General features: G+C 36.4%; 1 protein-coding gene across 2 annotated transcripts; it reads right to left on the bottom strand.

The window, feature by feature from the left end:
• Window positions 1-796: 796 nt before the first annotated feature.
• On the bottom strand, window positions 797-17,671 carry LOC118050879 (protein virilizer homolog). Of its 2 annotated transcripts, none has more exons than XM_035061350.2 (28): window positions 17,411-17,671; window positions 17,224-17,312; window positions 16,470-16,596; window positions 15,607-16,257; window positions 15,036-15,404; window positions 14,847-14,951; window positions 14,577-14,759; window positions 11,485-11,626; window positions 11,227-11,408; window positions 11,034-11,119; window positions 10,895-10,943; window positions 10,553-10,613; window positions 9,977-10,455; window positions 9,804-9,903; window positions 9,307-9,440; window positions 8,675-8,742; window positions 8,382-8,598; window positions 7,748-7,963; window positions 7,472-7,627; window positions 7,345-7,398; window positions 6,907-7,121; window positions 6,731-6,800; window positions 6,089-6,411; window positions 4,109-4,289; window positions 2,667-4,019; window positions 1,797-2,561; window positions 1,631-1,702; window positions 797-1,059 (listed from the first exon to the last, which is right to left on the bottom strand). In XM_035061350.2, the coding sequence occupies exons 1-28, from the start codon at window positions 17,483-17,485 to the stop codon at window positions 1,039-1,041; spliced, it is 6,543 nt and encodes a 2,180-aa protein (XP_034917241.1). In that variant the 5' UTR covers window positions 17,486-17,671; the 3' UTR covers window positions 797-1,038. The 2 variants fall into 2 exon arrangements, with proteins under 2 accessions (XP_034917241.1, XP_034917248.1); XM_035061357.2 differs by having other exon boundaries at window positions 16,473-16,596.
• Window positions 17,672-18,285: the final 614 nt, after the last annotated feature.

Here is an 18,285-nt window from a genome sequence, read left to right as displayed (position 1 = left end):
TTTTCTCATTCATCCTTTGTCATCTTAACTCTTTTTTTTTCTTTTAATTCATTCTTTATATTTTTATTTTTATAAAATATATACAAATACAAAAAAGAGTGATGAAAATTAAATGAGCTTCATTGAAAGCATATTTTTCAAAGAAGTTAAATATTTTAAAAACATGTGAAAAAAATAAGATGAAAACATGATAGTTTAATTATTCAAATTTTAGATTTATTTCTTAATAATCACAAATTTAAATTCAAGTTCTCTCAGTGTCAAAAAAACTTACATGAAATTAGTAAATATGTGCAAAAACTGACTAGACACTCACATTAAAAAATAAATAAATAAATTGTATTCCCTTGTCCAGGTAACTCTCCCATTCTGCAACTAAAATATACAGAAACCGCATCAGTGAAAGTGTCCAATTTTGAAGATGAAGCAACATCTCGAACCAAAACCTCAAGAGGATTTCGTATAAAAATGCTTCCTAAATCAGATCAACAATCCACGTCAAGAACATGAAGGAGCTACAAGGAATTAGCTAGACCTAGGAAGCCACAACTTCCTACCCTAACACCAATTTGGGCTCATCCAACAACCATGACTGCACAGCAATCAGAGTGAAATGATGGCGAGATTCTGACTTCTTCTGAGAACAATAAGATAACCACATTTGCATTATCTACTCTACAGTTTCAAGTTATAAGACAACTAATCCTACAACTTCATACAGTTTACAGCATAATTGTATCATATTTTGGAGCGGGAAACAACCAAAACTGGGGACCTGGAAGCCAATATTGTCATCTTTGGAAAAAAATAACCAGATAATAGGCAATTTAATGATAATTTACAGTACAACAAGAATTAATGACATCATATTGTACAGCATTTATGCAAAAAATTTCAGCGAACAAGGCTGAAAAACAATTCTTGCAGAATAGGATAATGGAAGCTGGGACGTGATGCAACATGGACACACAGTTACAGCTCCGCTGAATGTACCCTGAAGAACCTAACGAGATCAAAATCTAAATCCACAGACAGATGCTATTGCTGGCCTAGTCTTTCCTGTAAACAAGAAGAAAAACATGAAAATTTAAGAGACAACTATCATTACAATACCTCAAATCTCATAAAAACCAACTCAAAGACCAAAAGGATTGAACGATAGGAATAGCTCAACATCACATCTGATAATTCAGGATGACAAGGGAAACTGAAACTGGACCCAAATTAACTACTTGGTTTGGATTTTACTTCTAAAAGCATAGGTTTGGTCTTGATTCTTTTTATATATCACCAACTGCTACACTGATTTACACATCATATGATCTTATTTTGGCATGGATGGTAGTGATTAATCTTGTAACAGAACTCTCAAGTGCAGGGCAGTTTTAGAACTCTTTCAAGGGGCTGAGAGCCTGAAACTTAAATCATGTGGTTTGTTTTGACTTGGTTCAGTTATGGCTGGTTTGGTTTGATAATAGTCAGCTTAACTTTAAGCTCTCGCCCAAAAACTGAAATTTGTTTATACAAAGGCTTCAATTATCATTGTAACTTCACAGTTTCAACATCAGTAAGAAACAAGAACTAGCACATAAGAGCTGGAAAAATGAGGAAGAAATTTGATGATAATAACCTGAAGCATCTGCATTAATTTTGGATTTTGCTCCAAAAGCCGGCACAGCTCTTCCTTGTTACTCAATAAAGACTGCCATAAAACAAGAGAATTAACTTTAAGGTGAAATAAAGCATGTACATTTCAAAATCATAAACTATGTTCCTTGGCTGTAAAATGCAGGTACCGTGATAGCTTTTGGATCCTTGAAGTACTCCTGCAACGACATTCCAAGATCTTGTTGCTGCTGGGATGAAACATCTCCCTGCTGATGTATAACATGTGGCTGTGCATGCTCAACTAGCTGCTGCCTTGACTGAGAAAGCTCTTGCTGCTGAGCTTGATAATGAGCATGAACAGAAGGGAGTTGTGGTTGTTGCAGCATTTGTAATTGATGGCCTTGCATTTGAATAGGACTTTGCAAAGACCCCCCTTGTTCCAGCTGCTGAGAAGATTGTGCAAGTGACCAAAGATGTTGAGGTGGCTGTGGTGGACGTCGAAGCGGAGGCTGCAGAGGCTGCAGCTGAGGAATGGAGAGATTTTGCAAGACATTTGGACTCTCGCCTTGCTGCTGGGTGGGGATGCTTCCATAAGGAGTCACAGGGATTGTAGCTGGCCTACTGAAAACCATGGGTGGCATTAGAGGAGATGGCATATAAGAAGTTAAACCAGCACCCGACACGGAGAGATTTCCTAATCTCGGATCAATTGGTGAAGTAGAGGTCTGGGGAAGCTCATTTGTTCCAACAGCATATGCTGAAGACTGAGAAGTAGAAGGATTTAAAGAAGGTAAATTATATGGACTAGATGAGAAGGGAGGTGGTGTAGGAGGAAGTGGTGGGTGAGGCCCAGCAGATCCACTGGGAGAAGAGATAGAAGCACGTGAATACTTGGAATCTGCCATCTGAATGGAAGGATTGCTACCAAATGCAGATAGATAATCTGACTGAACCTGCAAAAGAGGGGAAAGTATGATTACACAAATGCAGAAGAACATGCGGTAGCAGCAGGATAGCAGATAAAATTTCTTTTAAATCGACAGCATATCTTATCTTACTTGGAAGGGTGCAGGAAGTGGAGGCTGCACCTCTGTTCCAGAGTTAACATAGGGGGATGACTGAGTTGGACCTGGATCATGATTCTGAGGAATCATGGATGACATTGCTGGAGGTGGCATTGGAGGCAAAGGTGGCTGATTCAGAGGAATTTTAGAGTCATAAAGTCCTCGAGATCCTGAAGAATGCTGCAAGCTGTTCTTCATATAGAAATTTTGTGGAGGCATCCTTGAATCAACTGGAATCTGATGAGGAAAACCTGAAGTACTTGCAGCTGAAATAGAATCAAAGCCAGCAGACGTCTTAATGGTATTCTTTGCATCATCAGGTTGCTCAAAAAACTTCTTATCCGAAGAAACACTTGGTTCTCGTGTCAACGGCATTTCAGGTCGTGAAACAGACATCCTTGAAGAGAATTCACTTTGGGTGTTCTCATCAACATGAGATGCTAATGGTGTGTGTGAATGAGAAAATTGATTGTTTTCATTAACATCACTCTCAGTCTCTTCAACAATCGAGTGGGGAGAACTTTGGTCGCCTATGACAGGGGCTAGCTGCTCCAGATTATCATCAGGCTGAGGAAAAGGCAATTTGTCATCAGATTCAGACTCCTCGCCATCAAAAACAATATCTATTCCCTGAAGATCATCATCCAGAACAGTTTTCAATTGCTTAGACTTGTTGTCTTTTTCCTTATCTACATCATTCGCAGGGGTTGCATTCTTAACCTTTGCTGAAGGTTCCCCAACAACAGCTACCATTGGATTCTGGCGTTCTCTTTGCCTGGCCATAAATTCATCCACATGAATTGATGGAGGTCTTCCACCTGTAGATCCCACTCGCTGGACTGCTATAACATTTGAATTGCTAACACCATCAACACTTCTTTCTCTAGCAACATAGTCGTCAACGTGCATGGATGGAGGCCTACTGGTATTTGGTTTGCGCTGCCTAAAGGTGTCCCTGCGAGTTGGACCAGAAGGAGCAGTTGATGAACCCATTCCCCGTGAAAATGCATTTTGTCCAGTAGCTTCAGCCACTGAAGTTTCTCCCTTGACACGCTTACCAGAACCATCCAATGCTGATAATTTCCTTTTCATAGAAGGATTCTGCGACAATCTATCAGGTAAGGTTTCTGGACATTCCCACAGAAATTTATCTCCAAGGCCTCCTAGGTAAAGGTAACCATCAAACTTTTCAGCAGTGCCATCTCCCATCTGATTTATTCTTGAATGAACCAGAAGCTCATTTGATGGTAGAGATTGAATGCCTTCACTGCTCATAATGTCATCTATTGTAACTGAACCAGTGGGCTTCTGCAACAATAGCAACAATGACTTCGCAGAATCTGAAGCCTGTAAATTGATGACACCCAGTCAGCTTCCACAAAACCAATGATGATAAAAGAGAAATAATTTAAAGACAAACATTTTAATCAACTTACTTGATACAAACTTTCCCTCATATCTGTAGCTAGATAGTCATCATCATTTAACTTTGAACTCAGAAGTGTAATCATTTCCATTATGAAACCTATGTTCTCTGGAGAGCTATCTGTCCCATCCATATCATCATGGATACCGAAAAGTTTTTTTATCGCAGCCACCCCATTCAAATTCAAATTACTAAGAGAAGAATAAGAAACTATCAGCTTAATGGATAAATGACTTGGCATATATCATTACAGGAACAAAAGTTGATGATGAATCCTATATCATAATAAATTATTCAAAACCATGAACAGCAACCTAGAGACAAGAAAAAAAAATCCCTAAATTGCCAAAACAGACCTAGCACAAAATTTGAAATGGTTTTATTGATAACCAGGATCCGAAAGTTATCAATGAAGCCTATAACCAGTGTTGTCAAAGGCAATAGGCACTAAAAGGGGCCAAGCCTGTAAAGTGCCCGAGGCACTAGGCACTAGCCAAATGAACCAAGGCGATATGCTATAAATTAAAGAAAATAAATGTATAATATTAACTTTAAAATATATATAAAATACCATAACATATTCATATAAAGTTATATTTCTCATTAGAAAATCAAAAGAAAATATAAAATATTGTAAAGTAGCATATTCTAAGTACTAACTAATTTTTTTAATTTTTGTACAAACCATGAAAGTAAGTACACGATATCAACTGAAGTTTAAAAAACACAGCAAGAACAATAAAAAAGTTAGAAATTTCAGCAACATAACACCATTAAAATGGACATGTGAAGAGAGTGACAAAGAAGGGATAACACGGGGTGAGAGGGAGAGAGGGAGAGAAAGAGTGAAGAAGAAAGAAATTAAGTGAGAATGAAACAAAAAGACAGCAGATAACAAAAAGAAGAAAGAAATTTTTTTTATTTTTTTTGTACCCTAATCTTTGTTTTTTACAAAAAATACCCCTAAATTGTTTTTGTGGTAGATTAAAAAAATGGACAAATAGGTCAAAACATAAATCAGTTAAAAAGAAAAATCCAGCAAATAGGCAGGCGAGCAATAGCGCTTCATCGCCTGAGGCTAATAAAGGTGTTATGGCCTCGCCTCTCCTGTAGTGCTTAGGCAAACACCCAAGTGTCTTTTGACAACACTGCCTATAACATACATAAATTATTCAAATGCCATAATAAACCTTGCACAAAAAATTGAAATAGTTGTCTGCAAACATGTATAAAAATAATATAAACACAGAGCTGCTAACAATGTTATGGATCTTATTTGACATTCATAGAAATAATTGTTTATTGTATGATATATGTTCAGAATATACTTTTCATTAAATAAAAACCAGTTATTGATACCAAACATAGACAAACAGTCTATTTGTTGTTTAATCGTTGAGTGTTCTCCATCCTACCTATAACTATCCTCATTTGTTCAGTACATTTAATTTCTCTTATATCAGAGGAGTTTCATATCTCATGCAATCATCACAAATGGTGACAATGCACTATGGCTGTCAGACCAAAAAAACTCAAAACAGGCTCTCTTAATGCTTCTAAGATTATTCATTGCTTAAATGAGTTCAGCTTGGTAACTGCTTGATTAGAAAGGCCAAGGAAAATTGTGAATCAAGCTTGTCAAATTGTCACAAAATCAGCCAGAAACTAAAAAACCAAGCACCATTTTTCTTGATTGGGCTCCCAAACTCAACCACATCAGTGAAGTTCAAACTACTACCAAAAAGAAAATGTGGACAAGGTCAGTGTATTAGATGACACTAGTAAAACCATATATCAATGAATACCACTTGCAAATTATGGCCAAATTCAAGCATCCAAAATATATACTACAAGCATATGCAGATTATAGGGTTTTCCAACATAAATACACTTCATAAACTACTAAAACAATAGCATATTACTCAATAATCCTAGCCAACCATTAAAATTATACTCCAATTCATGGACAAAAAAAAACGAGCTGACTCACCATTTACTATCCACGCAAAAGCACAAAGCACCAATAGATAATGTAGTAACAGCCTCAAGTGCACAAATTGAGGCGTCATCTTTTGAATCCACTGATTCCAACAACCTAATCCAGCAAGAAAGCAAAGGAGGATGCTTTCTCCATTCGATGTCATCCAAAATATAATCCCCGTTCCTTTCCTGTCCTTTTCCAGATTCATGTTCCTCAATGCTGGTGTTGATGTGATGCAAAGTCGTCACACAAGCACTTTGACCTTCATTGCAGGAACCTAAATCTTTAAAGAATGCAAGGCAAGAAAGCAACTCTTTTCCAACTGGTAAGACCTGAAAATTGAGGGCATTCCCAGTTATTGGTCGACTCAAATGAAGCAAGACACAAGTTCCTCTCAAAATCTTTCAGGACCAGAAACTTCAAGGTGATCCAAAATAACTAAGAGCAAGAATCTAACCATTTCCCTTTCCAAACCACAAGCTCCAAAGATTCTCAGTCTTACACATCCTTAAAGTTTTTTCAAGTTCTCAGACACTCGCAACATAAATATCAGAAATACATCTTCCTTAGCAAAGAAGACGACCAACCAATTGACACAAATAGTTTGTATGTTAGCACTTCCTCAATGTATAGAAAGGAACAAAGAGTTACCTGGCAGAACTTAAGCAGATATGGTAGAATCAATGAATAGTCTTTAGCACTTAAACTTGCAGAACTGTGCCTAATACACCACCAACAAGTTTAGTAAACATAATGTCAAATCCCATCATGTCAGGGGGGGAGGCGGAACAGAGAATGCACATAAATATTATCTTATGTTTACTCACAAATCATGTCTCACGGGGTATGGTAAAGGTGTTCGAGGAACAAAGAGAAGTGAGAAGGACTTGAACACGGGACAGCACCAACTGATCAAAGTAAACCCAGACTTGGCTGAAATTTTACTATCTGAGATCTGTTTTCCATCTGAACTGATAGCAACTAAACACCTTTCCAGCACTTGTGTTAGCATCTCAGCGATGCCTTCCTCCAATAACAGTTCCTAATAACAACAAAAATCAGTGAGTGAAACAAGTTGCTGATATGAGGTTTACATATATGTGTTTGTCTGTGTGTGCGTGCGCGTGCGCGTGTGGGGGTGGGTGTGTGTGTGTGTGTGTGTGTGTGTGTGTGTGAGAGAGAGAGAGAGAGAGAGGAAGGGGTAAGGGAGGGAGGATTAAAAGCAGATGCCAAAAACTAATTGGTAAACCACGTAAGTAACAAACCTTTGCACATGGATGTTCCAATATGCTCGCAAGAAAATCAAGATATCTGTAAACCTGAAAGAGAGAACAGAAATAAATAAAAGATACAAGTGAAAAATAAAAATTTGGGAGTTGCAGACACAAGAACCTTGTAAGCATCAATCTCTGATGGAGAAGTCAAGTCAGAAAGATGATTGCGGATGCAGCATAAAATGGGCTGCAGAAGCAAAGAAGCATACTCAATCTTTTGGCAAGCAATTCGAATTATGAAAACCCGAAGCATGTCTTGAATGACCACCAATGCCTGCTCAAAACAAATTCCAAAATAAATTAAAACGTAACTTGAAGTCGCACATAGAGGCACTTGTTTTTATTCAAAAATGGAAATTGTTACTTCAGAGGTACACTAAGAAGAAATACATACAGATATAGCATAATGTTCGATAATCTGTGCAATTTTATCGAGATGTGGTGTCAGTTGGTTAAGCAGTTTCTCACGGTGTGAAGTCTCCAGATACCAGTCAACCTGTTTCTCCTTCTGTGGCCCCAATAATGTCCCAACAGCCAATTTTCTTAGCGCACTTAACATGGGCATTCCATTTTTCCAAAGCCAGACACCTTCTTCAGGAAATAAATCATTCTTGCAATAAAATTTGATGGAAAAACTAGTCAAACACTTGCATAAAAATGGACACTACTTGGAAAATAATTCACTTCAAAATGATCACTAAATAGAATTATTTCTCATCATTCAAACAATGCAATTAGAGATCCATGACAACTCACAAGTAAATAGTGTCGAAAACACAGCACTAATCATTGACTTTAAGATGGAAAAATATAAGCGTAATCTGAACCAAATACAAGTACTTGGACAGAAGTCAACATACATGACCCAAATGTGCAACTGTTCACACCTAGCAGAGCAGAGAAGTAAACTGGAGATATGTGACTGATCCACAACTCAAGCAAGCCCTTGAACATTAGGCCCAATCATGGAATTGTTTAACATCAAAAAATTGATTAGGTGAAGTGGTGTATAATGATAACTTTCTTACCAGAAGACACAGCAAACTGCAGGTTTCCTTTGGACCCAAGGCCAACAGTGAAGTAGCTTGAACATTTGCAAGAAGAGAGTGGAAAAGGCCAGGAGTCCAGCCATATAAGGGCCAACAAGTAAGTGCTGATACAACAAGATGGCAGACAGCTCCAAAACCAAGTGCAGAATCAGGATAGGGGGATGATAAGTCTGCAGCACTTGCAGCTAGCTTTGGACTGCGAGCACCATGATTCAGTTGAAATATGCAGACAATGGAAGCACAACTATAAACATGAGAAAATGTCAAGTTACCTAACTTCTCTGTGCAGTCGCAAAAGGGCATTCATTAGTTTTGTATTCCTGTGCTGCTCTTTAGCTTCCTATGAACATGACAGAAAATCAACTCCATGAGCAAAGACTTGAAAAGTCATTCAACTTAAACAAAATTAACTAAAAACAAAGTGAACAAAAAAAAAAACTACTACAAAACACAGATTTTGAATTAGACACTCCTTACATAGTAATATACTGTCACAGAACAATTTGCACTCTTTTGCGTCTCTTTGTGATCAGTAAAAAGTGTTCTAGAAAAATGCATAAACCTACATGCCCCTTAGCTGCTCCTAGGGCCCGATATTTTTCAATCGCATTATGTCCAGGCAAAGAATTAGCAAGGGCAAAGCTGTATTATATCATAATATAAACCAACACACCAAGCAAACACCTAGACTTCTGCCAAGAATGTAGCTCAAGGTTGCTGTGCCATTCAGTTAGACTCATCTCAAGTTAACCCAGTTCATAATTTCACAAATAGATTCGTACCCTAAATAAGTGTTCATCGTCATTCATCTGCATGTCTACTTCAAATAAAATTTCCTTTCAAAGAAGATCAAGGTGGAAAAGTAAGAGATCTATCAAGAGAGTCATCACAAAAAGCAACTCACTTGTAATTTCTGCAAAAGATTGATCAGCAATACCAGAGAAGGTACCAAAAGATCAACCAAGCTCTGCTCACGATTACGTTCCAATAGCAAATCAGATGTAGAATTGCGTTCTGTACCCTCATCAACAAGGTAATCTGTTCAAGGCAACATGGAGTTCATGTCTCATATATAAAATAGAGGCTAATCACTAGCAATAGAAAAAAAATTGAACAGAAGATTAAACCAGTTATATTCCCTTTTATAAGCTTTTAATTGGTTTTAAGATAAAACAAGAAATTTCTTCTAAGAAACTAAGAGAGAGACTATAACAGCAGGAAGAAAAGGTGGATAATGCATCCTCCAAACATACTAATAAAAAATAGTTCTCCTAAAAGCTAAAGCAAGGCATCATAAAGAAGCCACAAAATACCCAGATCATACAAAATCATTTTTATAAACTCTTGCATACATATTTCGCTCATATAATAAACATACTGAAAACAAATTTAGTAACTAACCATAACTGTTTGATGACCTTTCAAGCATCAAGCTGCACTTGATCAGAATTGCATAAATAACTATGAGAGCACCTTCATCATACAGAGCAGCAGCAACAGTCTAACAAAAGAACTGCAATGAGATAACTCACAAATTCATCATAGTATTATGGATGAAAAGTACAGTTACATACTGAGTTTTCTGACACAAAGGCCAGTATCCGAATGGCTGTTGTCATCTGTGTTATGGATGAGTCACGAAGAGGATTATCCTCGAAAGACTTATCAGAGATCAACTTTCCAAGATTATCCATAACATTTATGTCCGAACCACCCAATGCATCTCCAACAACTTGCTCAACATCTGTCAAATCAGCCACCAAAATGTTGGTGGAGGTTAAATGGGCATCTCCACCAGAAGCCAACACAGCAGAATACCGTAAAAGACCAATAGCCCCGTTTTTATGATAAACTACACCAGCATCAAACCACTCCAACAGTCTAGTTGGAGTATCTTTCCGATTGGAACCAGGGGAAGAAGAATGTAATGCTTTATGAAGTTCCATAGCATGTCCAATCCAAGAATCAAGGGAAGATGCAGTTGAATCAGTGACAATGACTTCAAAAATCTCTGCAGCCGAGTGAAAAATCGCAAGATTTATTGGAGAAGCTCCTGCAGACACAAAATCCCAACCAATCCATGCCCGTTATACAGGTAAACAAGTAAAACCCCCAACAATTTAAAATTAAATGTAAGAGTTCTGGACTACCACTAGCAACTGGCTCTGACTCCTTGACAGAATGTAAGGCTTCAATCAAGATTGAAATGGCCTAACCAAAAAACAAATTTGAATATTAGTCTAAGGAAAAACTAAGACATCTATTCACTAAACTAAAGTTATCGCACAAAATTTTTTATATATAAGGATTCAACCTATGACATTTCATGGAATGAAGGAGTTAAATTTCAACATCACTTGATAGTATTGCATCTCCAACATTTAAATCATGCATGCATGCTGCCTTAACACTTCTGATTTAGTGTCTCTGCAATTTAAATGGAATTGGAACTACTTGCTGCAAGGCAAGTTCACATCACATAGTTATCATACCTCAGGAAAATATCCCAGAACCAACAAAGCCTGGCGCCCACAATCTGACCTGTACATCACAAACAATAATGTATCAAAACCATGAACAGTGTATTTGAAGATAAAAGTTTTCTAAGCTAAAAAAGCCATGCAGTTCCACCTGGAAAGGCCACAAAGCTCCCACAATACCCATAGAAACTCTTCAGGATGTGGAGTTGATATTAGCAAACGATCAATAGCATTAACCTGCAAGAAAGAGAAAATCTAGATAAATTAAATACTTGGATGTGGGGTTCAAATGAAACTTAAATCCAGATGAAACAGAAACCATGAACTCAAGTAAGGGAACTAACCACTCTCAAATGCGTCTCAATAATCACTCCAACTTCATGTGGACTGCAAACGAAACCCTTGGACAATAAAACAGATGCATAACGTAGAGGAACACATTCTTCCCTATTCATACCACCCACACCCCTTAAAGCATCAATTAGTGTAGTGCAAAGCTCGGGGTAATTTAAGAGAAAAATTAAACCTGGAAAAGAAACCAATATTTATTAAACCAATCTCACTTCCTGTGAAAAAGGTAAATTGGACTTCAAGAATTAAACCTGAGCGACACATAAGAAGTGAAAGAAGTATGGCCCCAATAGTTGATGCGATATCAACAAACGTATCCATGGCATCTACAGCTTCTGAACGCAATATGGGGGAAGACAACAGTGCAGCTGACAAAGGAAGAAAGCCTCTCTCCTGCTTCCAAGAAGACATTTTGAATATGATGAAACAGCTGGTAATTTGAAGCTTAAAGCATCTTACAAGCCAACAAAAACAGCACTACTACAAGAGCTCATGAACCTGACGTAACTGCTAGCACAAAAAGTGGTTTCTAAGAAATTCTGCAGCCCATCTAGGATATAAAAATCTCTACAATATATATCATCTAGCTAACAACATTGTTGGTAAAAGAAAGTACATTGTGTAAAATAATTTGTTCTTATGGCTTGAGTGGGCTGCATGTATCAACTAGCATAAAAACATATTTTATTTGGTGTCAAAACATATTAAAGCATGAAATCACACATTAAAACATGTTTTCTGGCATTTCTAAATTGCTTCTTATATTGAGCCTCATAAAGTTAATGACCAATTTGAACAGATTAAACTTCAATAAGATTAGTGATAGAAGAGTACAACAGAATGGTTGATAAAAAAACATTAACCTGTCTTTATCAGGTTTTAGGACATTTCATTTCCATTCTCTCTTCCACCTCACATTCCCTCTATTTCTGTTATATATCTCCCTGGCTCTATGACCAACTATTAAAAAGCCTGGCTTGCTTGTTTTAAGTATTTTATATTATAAATCTTACTGTGAAAGGGACAAACTGTTTCCCATATTCAAAGAATGATGATATGAAATATCCCACATTCTGCAATTATATAGCTCCTACATCTTTATGCAGAACTTAGTTTCAAAACATTTCATATCTAGTAGAAATTTGAGTAAACCACATTCTTGCTCTTATAGATTCATCAGAGTTCCACTGCTACGCCCACAGTTTAAAATTTCCCAAATTTATCCCTGTGGTGCTAATAAGTTTCAGTTTTTCCATTTTACAAAGTAAATAACTAATAAAAAGCTGACTTTTTATTTATTTTTTTTTATCTTTTCTTGCTTTTTCTCTGATTTTCTCCTCTCAAGTCTCCATGTATATTATCATGTCACACAAAAACAGTTAAGAACATAGAAGAAACTTGAAAACCAAATTCAAAAAGTAGGCTATTTAATCCCCAAGTGTAACAATAGAACTTTTAGGACTAGAAGGGTGACTTTAAAAAAATTTATATTGTCAGAGTAGAGTTAGAACATTGGTGAATCTATAATAACAAAAATAAAGTTCCCACTAAACATTTTTGTCTGGATTGACTAAGATAATGAGCTTGAAGTTTTTCAATTCAATTTATTCGATCAAGAAGCAATTAATCCTTTCTTTATCATATTAATATGAACCCAGAAAAATCAAAAACTGATATTAACCACAAAATTTCCTTAATCTGACTACTCTCGATTTTCATTTTGATTGATTTGAAAAAAAAAAAATTCATACTGAGTAATTCGAGGGTAAACTTGAATTGTAAGGAAATATTACTAGAGCCTTAAAATCGCAAAATTGTGTTATTTGTCATGATGAGTCTCACTGTGACCATTTTTACATCACCCATTTGCGAGGGACATGCTGTTCAGATTGTTCATCTATGGTGGTGGATTTCATTATAATCTCTTTTGTGGGTTTCATAAGGAGGAAAGATTGTAGTTTTGTACCGTTTGTCTTCCTATGATGTACCTGGTAGGAAAGAAATGCTAGAATTTTTAAAACCAATACCCTTCAAGCCAATTGTAGAGTGATAGGATAGTTTTCCTTTCTTCTTGGAGGTCCCATGCTTCAGGTTCCTTAGCTAATACCCACCAAGATTGGCTTCTCTTTTATGACATGTTTTTTGTTTCCATATTTCAGAGGATGACTTATTTGTTATAATGCTTTAGTATCTAGATTTAGCCAATTAATCAAAATTTTCTTTTATCTAAAAAGTCTAATTGTTCACTTAATCATACTCTGATAAATAATACAAGAACATATCAAATTCAAGCAGCGGACCCACTACAGATCCTAGTTAAAAGTGCAATTTAACAACCTTAGCTAACAAAAAGTAAAATCCATAGGCTTAACATCACTTGCCAACTGAAAGCTGCATGATAATAGCTCATGGCACCATCAAGCATGGAAATGGATACAGGAAGGAAAATGAAACACGCCTACCTGCTCCACATAAGTCATTTGAGGCTTTGTGCTCATGTCTATAAAAGTGATGATTCTAATTATAATACAGTTGAAGACCAATAACTCATCACACACAATGCATAAATGAGTATATTAAGAGTTCATTTGGTATGACTTATGAAAAATAACTTTTGATTTAGCAAATTTTCATGTAATTCAACTCATTTCTGCACAAGTTATGTAGAAAAATAACTTCTGATTTAAATCAGAAGTTATTTTTCTACATAACTTGTGCAGAAATGAGTTGAATTACATGAAAATTTAAAATATGACACAAAGTAACTTTTTTGAATAAGGAAAGTAGTTTAGTTAGAATCCATAAGTTAAAATATAAAAATTTTAACTTTCAATTAAAGCAAAGTTTGGGTTCAATTAGTAACAACGTTTTTGTTTAAGTCAACAGTTATTTCTAAGCAAATAAATTTATGACTTTCTTTGAGTCAAAAGTTTAAGAACAACTTAAATGAATTGGAAAAAGTGATTTTGATTTCACTAAGAAAGTCATAAATTTATTTTGATTTCACTAACAGAACCTAAATCTAGTCAGTGATTTTGATTTCACTAAGAAATGTCACAAATGAAAAATATTCAGGAATAGCTCAGCCCAGCAATGAAAGCAAACATGAGTTCAGTATAATAGTGTATGATAGCGTTTCATGTTCATCAGCATGTAAGCTATCACTCCCCAAAATAACATATGATGGAACAAAACCTCTTTGTGAATGATATAAAGTTTATAAGACTTCATCACTTGAAATAAGCAAAAGCAATATTTACTTTAAAAGAAACATCATCGATAAATTGAAAAGTCACACATGAGAACAAGAACTTGTATCTATGCCTGCCTGAAAGTAGCATACCTTGAGAAGTGCCAGCAAATGGGAATCAATATCCCAGTTTGAAAAGCAGCAATGTGATGAACCAACCAAGTTACTGGTTGCTTTATATGACAATAATCCTTCTGTTTGACCAATGATCAATGACCTACTTGCAGAGGCTGCTATAGAAGGATCTTCAATTGGACCACGCAAATTTATCAATTTCTGCATAACACTTGTCACTAAATAAGAACTAAGAATTATGGTTTGGCATGCTGCCAAAACAAATGCAATTGAAAATTTAGAACTGACCAAGAGCATCTTAAGTTGAGATTTAGCACTGTTAAGCATTGCTGACGTAACACTTGTAACTCTTCCAAGTGCAGAAAGTCCCCCTAGAGCAGAAAGAACAGAAAGCTGGAAGAGAATGAAATTACCACAAGTTAGCACCATTGTAATTTAGGGAACATCCTGAGCCACTTAAACACACTGGTAGAATACCTCATATCTAGAAACAACTTCATAAAATCGTAACCGATGAAGGACATAGGTTGCAAGAGAAGCAACATCATGCTGAGGTCTTTGTAGGAACAACTTCAACAATTGACTATAACCTTTGCTAGTACCAGATGGGATATTTTCATCTTCACGAGGCCACCAACCTAAAAATCCTTCACAGCCAATTGGATGCCTTGTTGCCTGCTCAACAACTCCAAGTGATAGTAAAATTATGGCGGAAGAATTCTGCACCTCATTAGAGAAAATATGTGCAAGCTGCTCCATTCCCCCACTATTGACGAAGTGAAAGCAGCTTTCTCTACCAGAGCACAATAAAAGAGCCAAGCTCAGACCCAGAATGACACTCTTGTTCTGATGATCAAGACACAAGATCACAAATGGACAAGATTTAGCAAAATGATAAGGAGATAGAAAGATGCCTCATGTGTTTCTGCATGCAAGCAGACTGAGAGAGAGAGAGAGAGAGAGAGTATATGATTTTATGATTTTTTGAATTAGATTCAATAAACAGATTCTTTAGAAGAATTTATTAAGCAAGCAGTAGCACAGTCACCTGTGAAAGCTGGCAAGCTCCAACATTTGTGGAGTTCCTTTCAAAAGATAAATACTGGCTTAACATGTCCACCAGCTGTTTAGAAGTAGCCAAGTCAGCCTCCGACTCAAGAAATGTGCAGTCTGCCAAAAGTTCAGCTGATTCATCTCCTAAGACTTGTCCAAGCACTTGGAGAAGCTCATTTCTAGCCTCATTGATAACATGGTGAAACTCTTCAATGTTTTTGGATCCACACATTTTAATGTGCTTCTGATTTACTGTTTCACAACACAAATCACGGGTGACAAAGGAACAAACAGCTTTCACTACAGTACTAAGAACTCTATGCACAGAATCACTAAGGTTCGGGAGCTCCAGCAACTTCAAAATCAGCTGCAAAAATTGCTTAACCGCAGCAGATATATGTGATGCGGCAACAGGTAAAGATAATACATTCAGAGAGGATAGAGAATCCTCAACAGTACGACTAGTTGAATGTAATGCCAAGGGGAGATCCTCGAGCTTTCCCTCAGCAGAACTAACAAGATTAGTTAAAGAGCTATCATCAAATTCAATGTTGAACTGCCCCAGATCCTCTGCTGTGTTCCCATATATGACCAAACTTAGACTGCGATAGCTGCCCCTCACAACCAGATGGTTAGTTACAACAGCCTGCAGTAAATACATGCGGGGAAACTTAAGCTTAATCATAGCTTCCCTATTGAAAGTTAAAGAAAGAAGTGCAGGAAAAAAAAAAAAAAAAGAGGGGGAAAGGCATGATTAAGAAGAAATGATAATAACAAAAAAGTTGAATGAATGTAAAGCACACTATAATTGGGCAATCAAAAAAATGGGTGAATAAGCAGTGAAAATCAAAAGCTAACCACCTCAACTTCTAGCACATGTGATGACGAATGGGAATAGAGGAATGGCTGGCAGAGTCGTCTAAATCTTGTCTCCCCCTCACACTTAACAAACACCTCCAAAGCAAATGACGGAGGTGACGTAGCCCTGCATGATACAACTACACTTTAGGATATGATTAAGAGAGATTATATGATATGTTCCATTTTAAGCTTCTGACTAATTCGAGCCATGCACCAATATGGCATATCTCTAAGCAAAATTCAGTACACAAAACTAAGGATGACAACTTTTTTTGCAGGATACAATACATACAGGATATATTCTTAAAGAATCCCAAGATGGAAATTGGAAAATTTTAAACAAAAAAGGGCACCACCTAAAGAAAGTACAAAAACAATTTCTACCCTTCCGTGTAATTGCATGAAGCACAGTTTTATATTGCACTTGTGAAGGTAGTCGTAGCATCAGATGATGACGACACCGTGACTACCATGATTTGTAAACAAATTTCAGCAAACTCTTTCTACTTTATAAATTAACTAATTTCACCAAAAATGACAATCCTTACAGATTTCAACTTATAACATTGGCAAATGAGATTCGAATTACAAAACCCAACATGCATTATTGCTACTAATCTTAATAATTAATATAAAAAAAGGTCAAAAACCAACTGCACTAAGCATAGGCACAATATCAATACTATACTGAAGATTGTAATTTTATAGTGAAATTGAAGGGGGCGAATGAGGACATGAATGGATGGCATACCCCAGTAGCGACACTGCTTGTGACGCAGAAGAAGCATTCTGTTCAAGAAACTCACACGCAGTAATCACAATTGGTTCAGCGAACAATACCTGCACACAAATTAATTCAAAATATGCATCCTAAGAAGAGAAGAGCATGGAATGAAGGTAATACGGTGAAGAAGAGGATGGATTGGTTAGTCAGTTACCTCGTCGACGTACTCATCCAGTTGAGGATGAACGAAAGTTTGCGAGAACAAGACGCTGGGTTCGGGTCGACCCATACTTTCTCTAGGAATGTTTTTTTAGGTGGTCAGGTTAGAGAAACCATTAATTCGAAGTCTACAAATTTTAGGGTTTTTGAATTCAATGGTTTATGAGTCGCTCAAGGATTTTGATTTGATTTGCACAGGGAGGGGGAGAAGAGAGGGGAAGGTTTACTTTTTAGGGTCTGTGTTTTTTTCCTTTTTCTTTTTGGTTTGGTTAAATAATATATGAATTGACACGTCGGCGGCTTTAGATAGTTTCTTTAGAGCCCAAATCAGACGCCGTGTCGTTTGCTAAACAATAAATGTATTCCCTGCAAGGTAGAGTTGGCAGGGGCAGACCCATTTCAGTCCCCACGATGACAAATCCTTGTACAGCTTGCTATTTCCAAAGCCGCCCGCAGTGCCTAAACTTTACTTTGTGCAGAAAACACAGATCAATTTTGTAGCAGTGACTTTATTGAACAAGAAGAAGATGAGTCGGAAGCGTTTCAAAATTTTTGTTTTTTTTTTTTTTAAATTTAATAGAATTTGTATGTTTTGGATCGTTTTTGATATGCCGATGTTAAAAATAATTTTAAAAAAATAAAAAAATATCATTGAACATATATTTCAACACAAAAAATTATTTAAAAAACAACCGTTACCATACTGCTAAACATATTTATAAGCGAGATTGCTTATTATGTGTGATTTCATGTTTCAGCGTGATAATTGTTAATATGATGATTACTAGAGATTTATATGATCATTAATTTTAAAGCTCATGAAATTAATTAAAATATATACAAGCTCACTTAAACATACATATTAATAAA

The sequence above is a fragment of the Populus alba genome, chromosome 16, assembly GCF_005239225.2.
Source record: "Populus alba chromosome 16, ASM523922v2, whole genome shotgun sequence".
NCBI classification, from domain to species: Eukaryota; Viridiplantae; Streptophyta; class Magnoliopsida; order Malpighiales; family Salicaceae; genus Populus; species Populus alba.
Note: the sequence above shows the minus strand (reverse complement) of the source record. Positions and strands in the feature narration are given on the sequence as shown.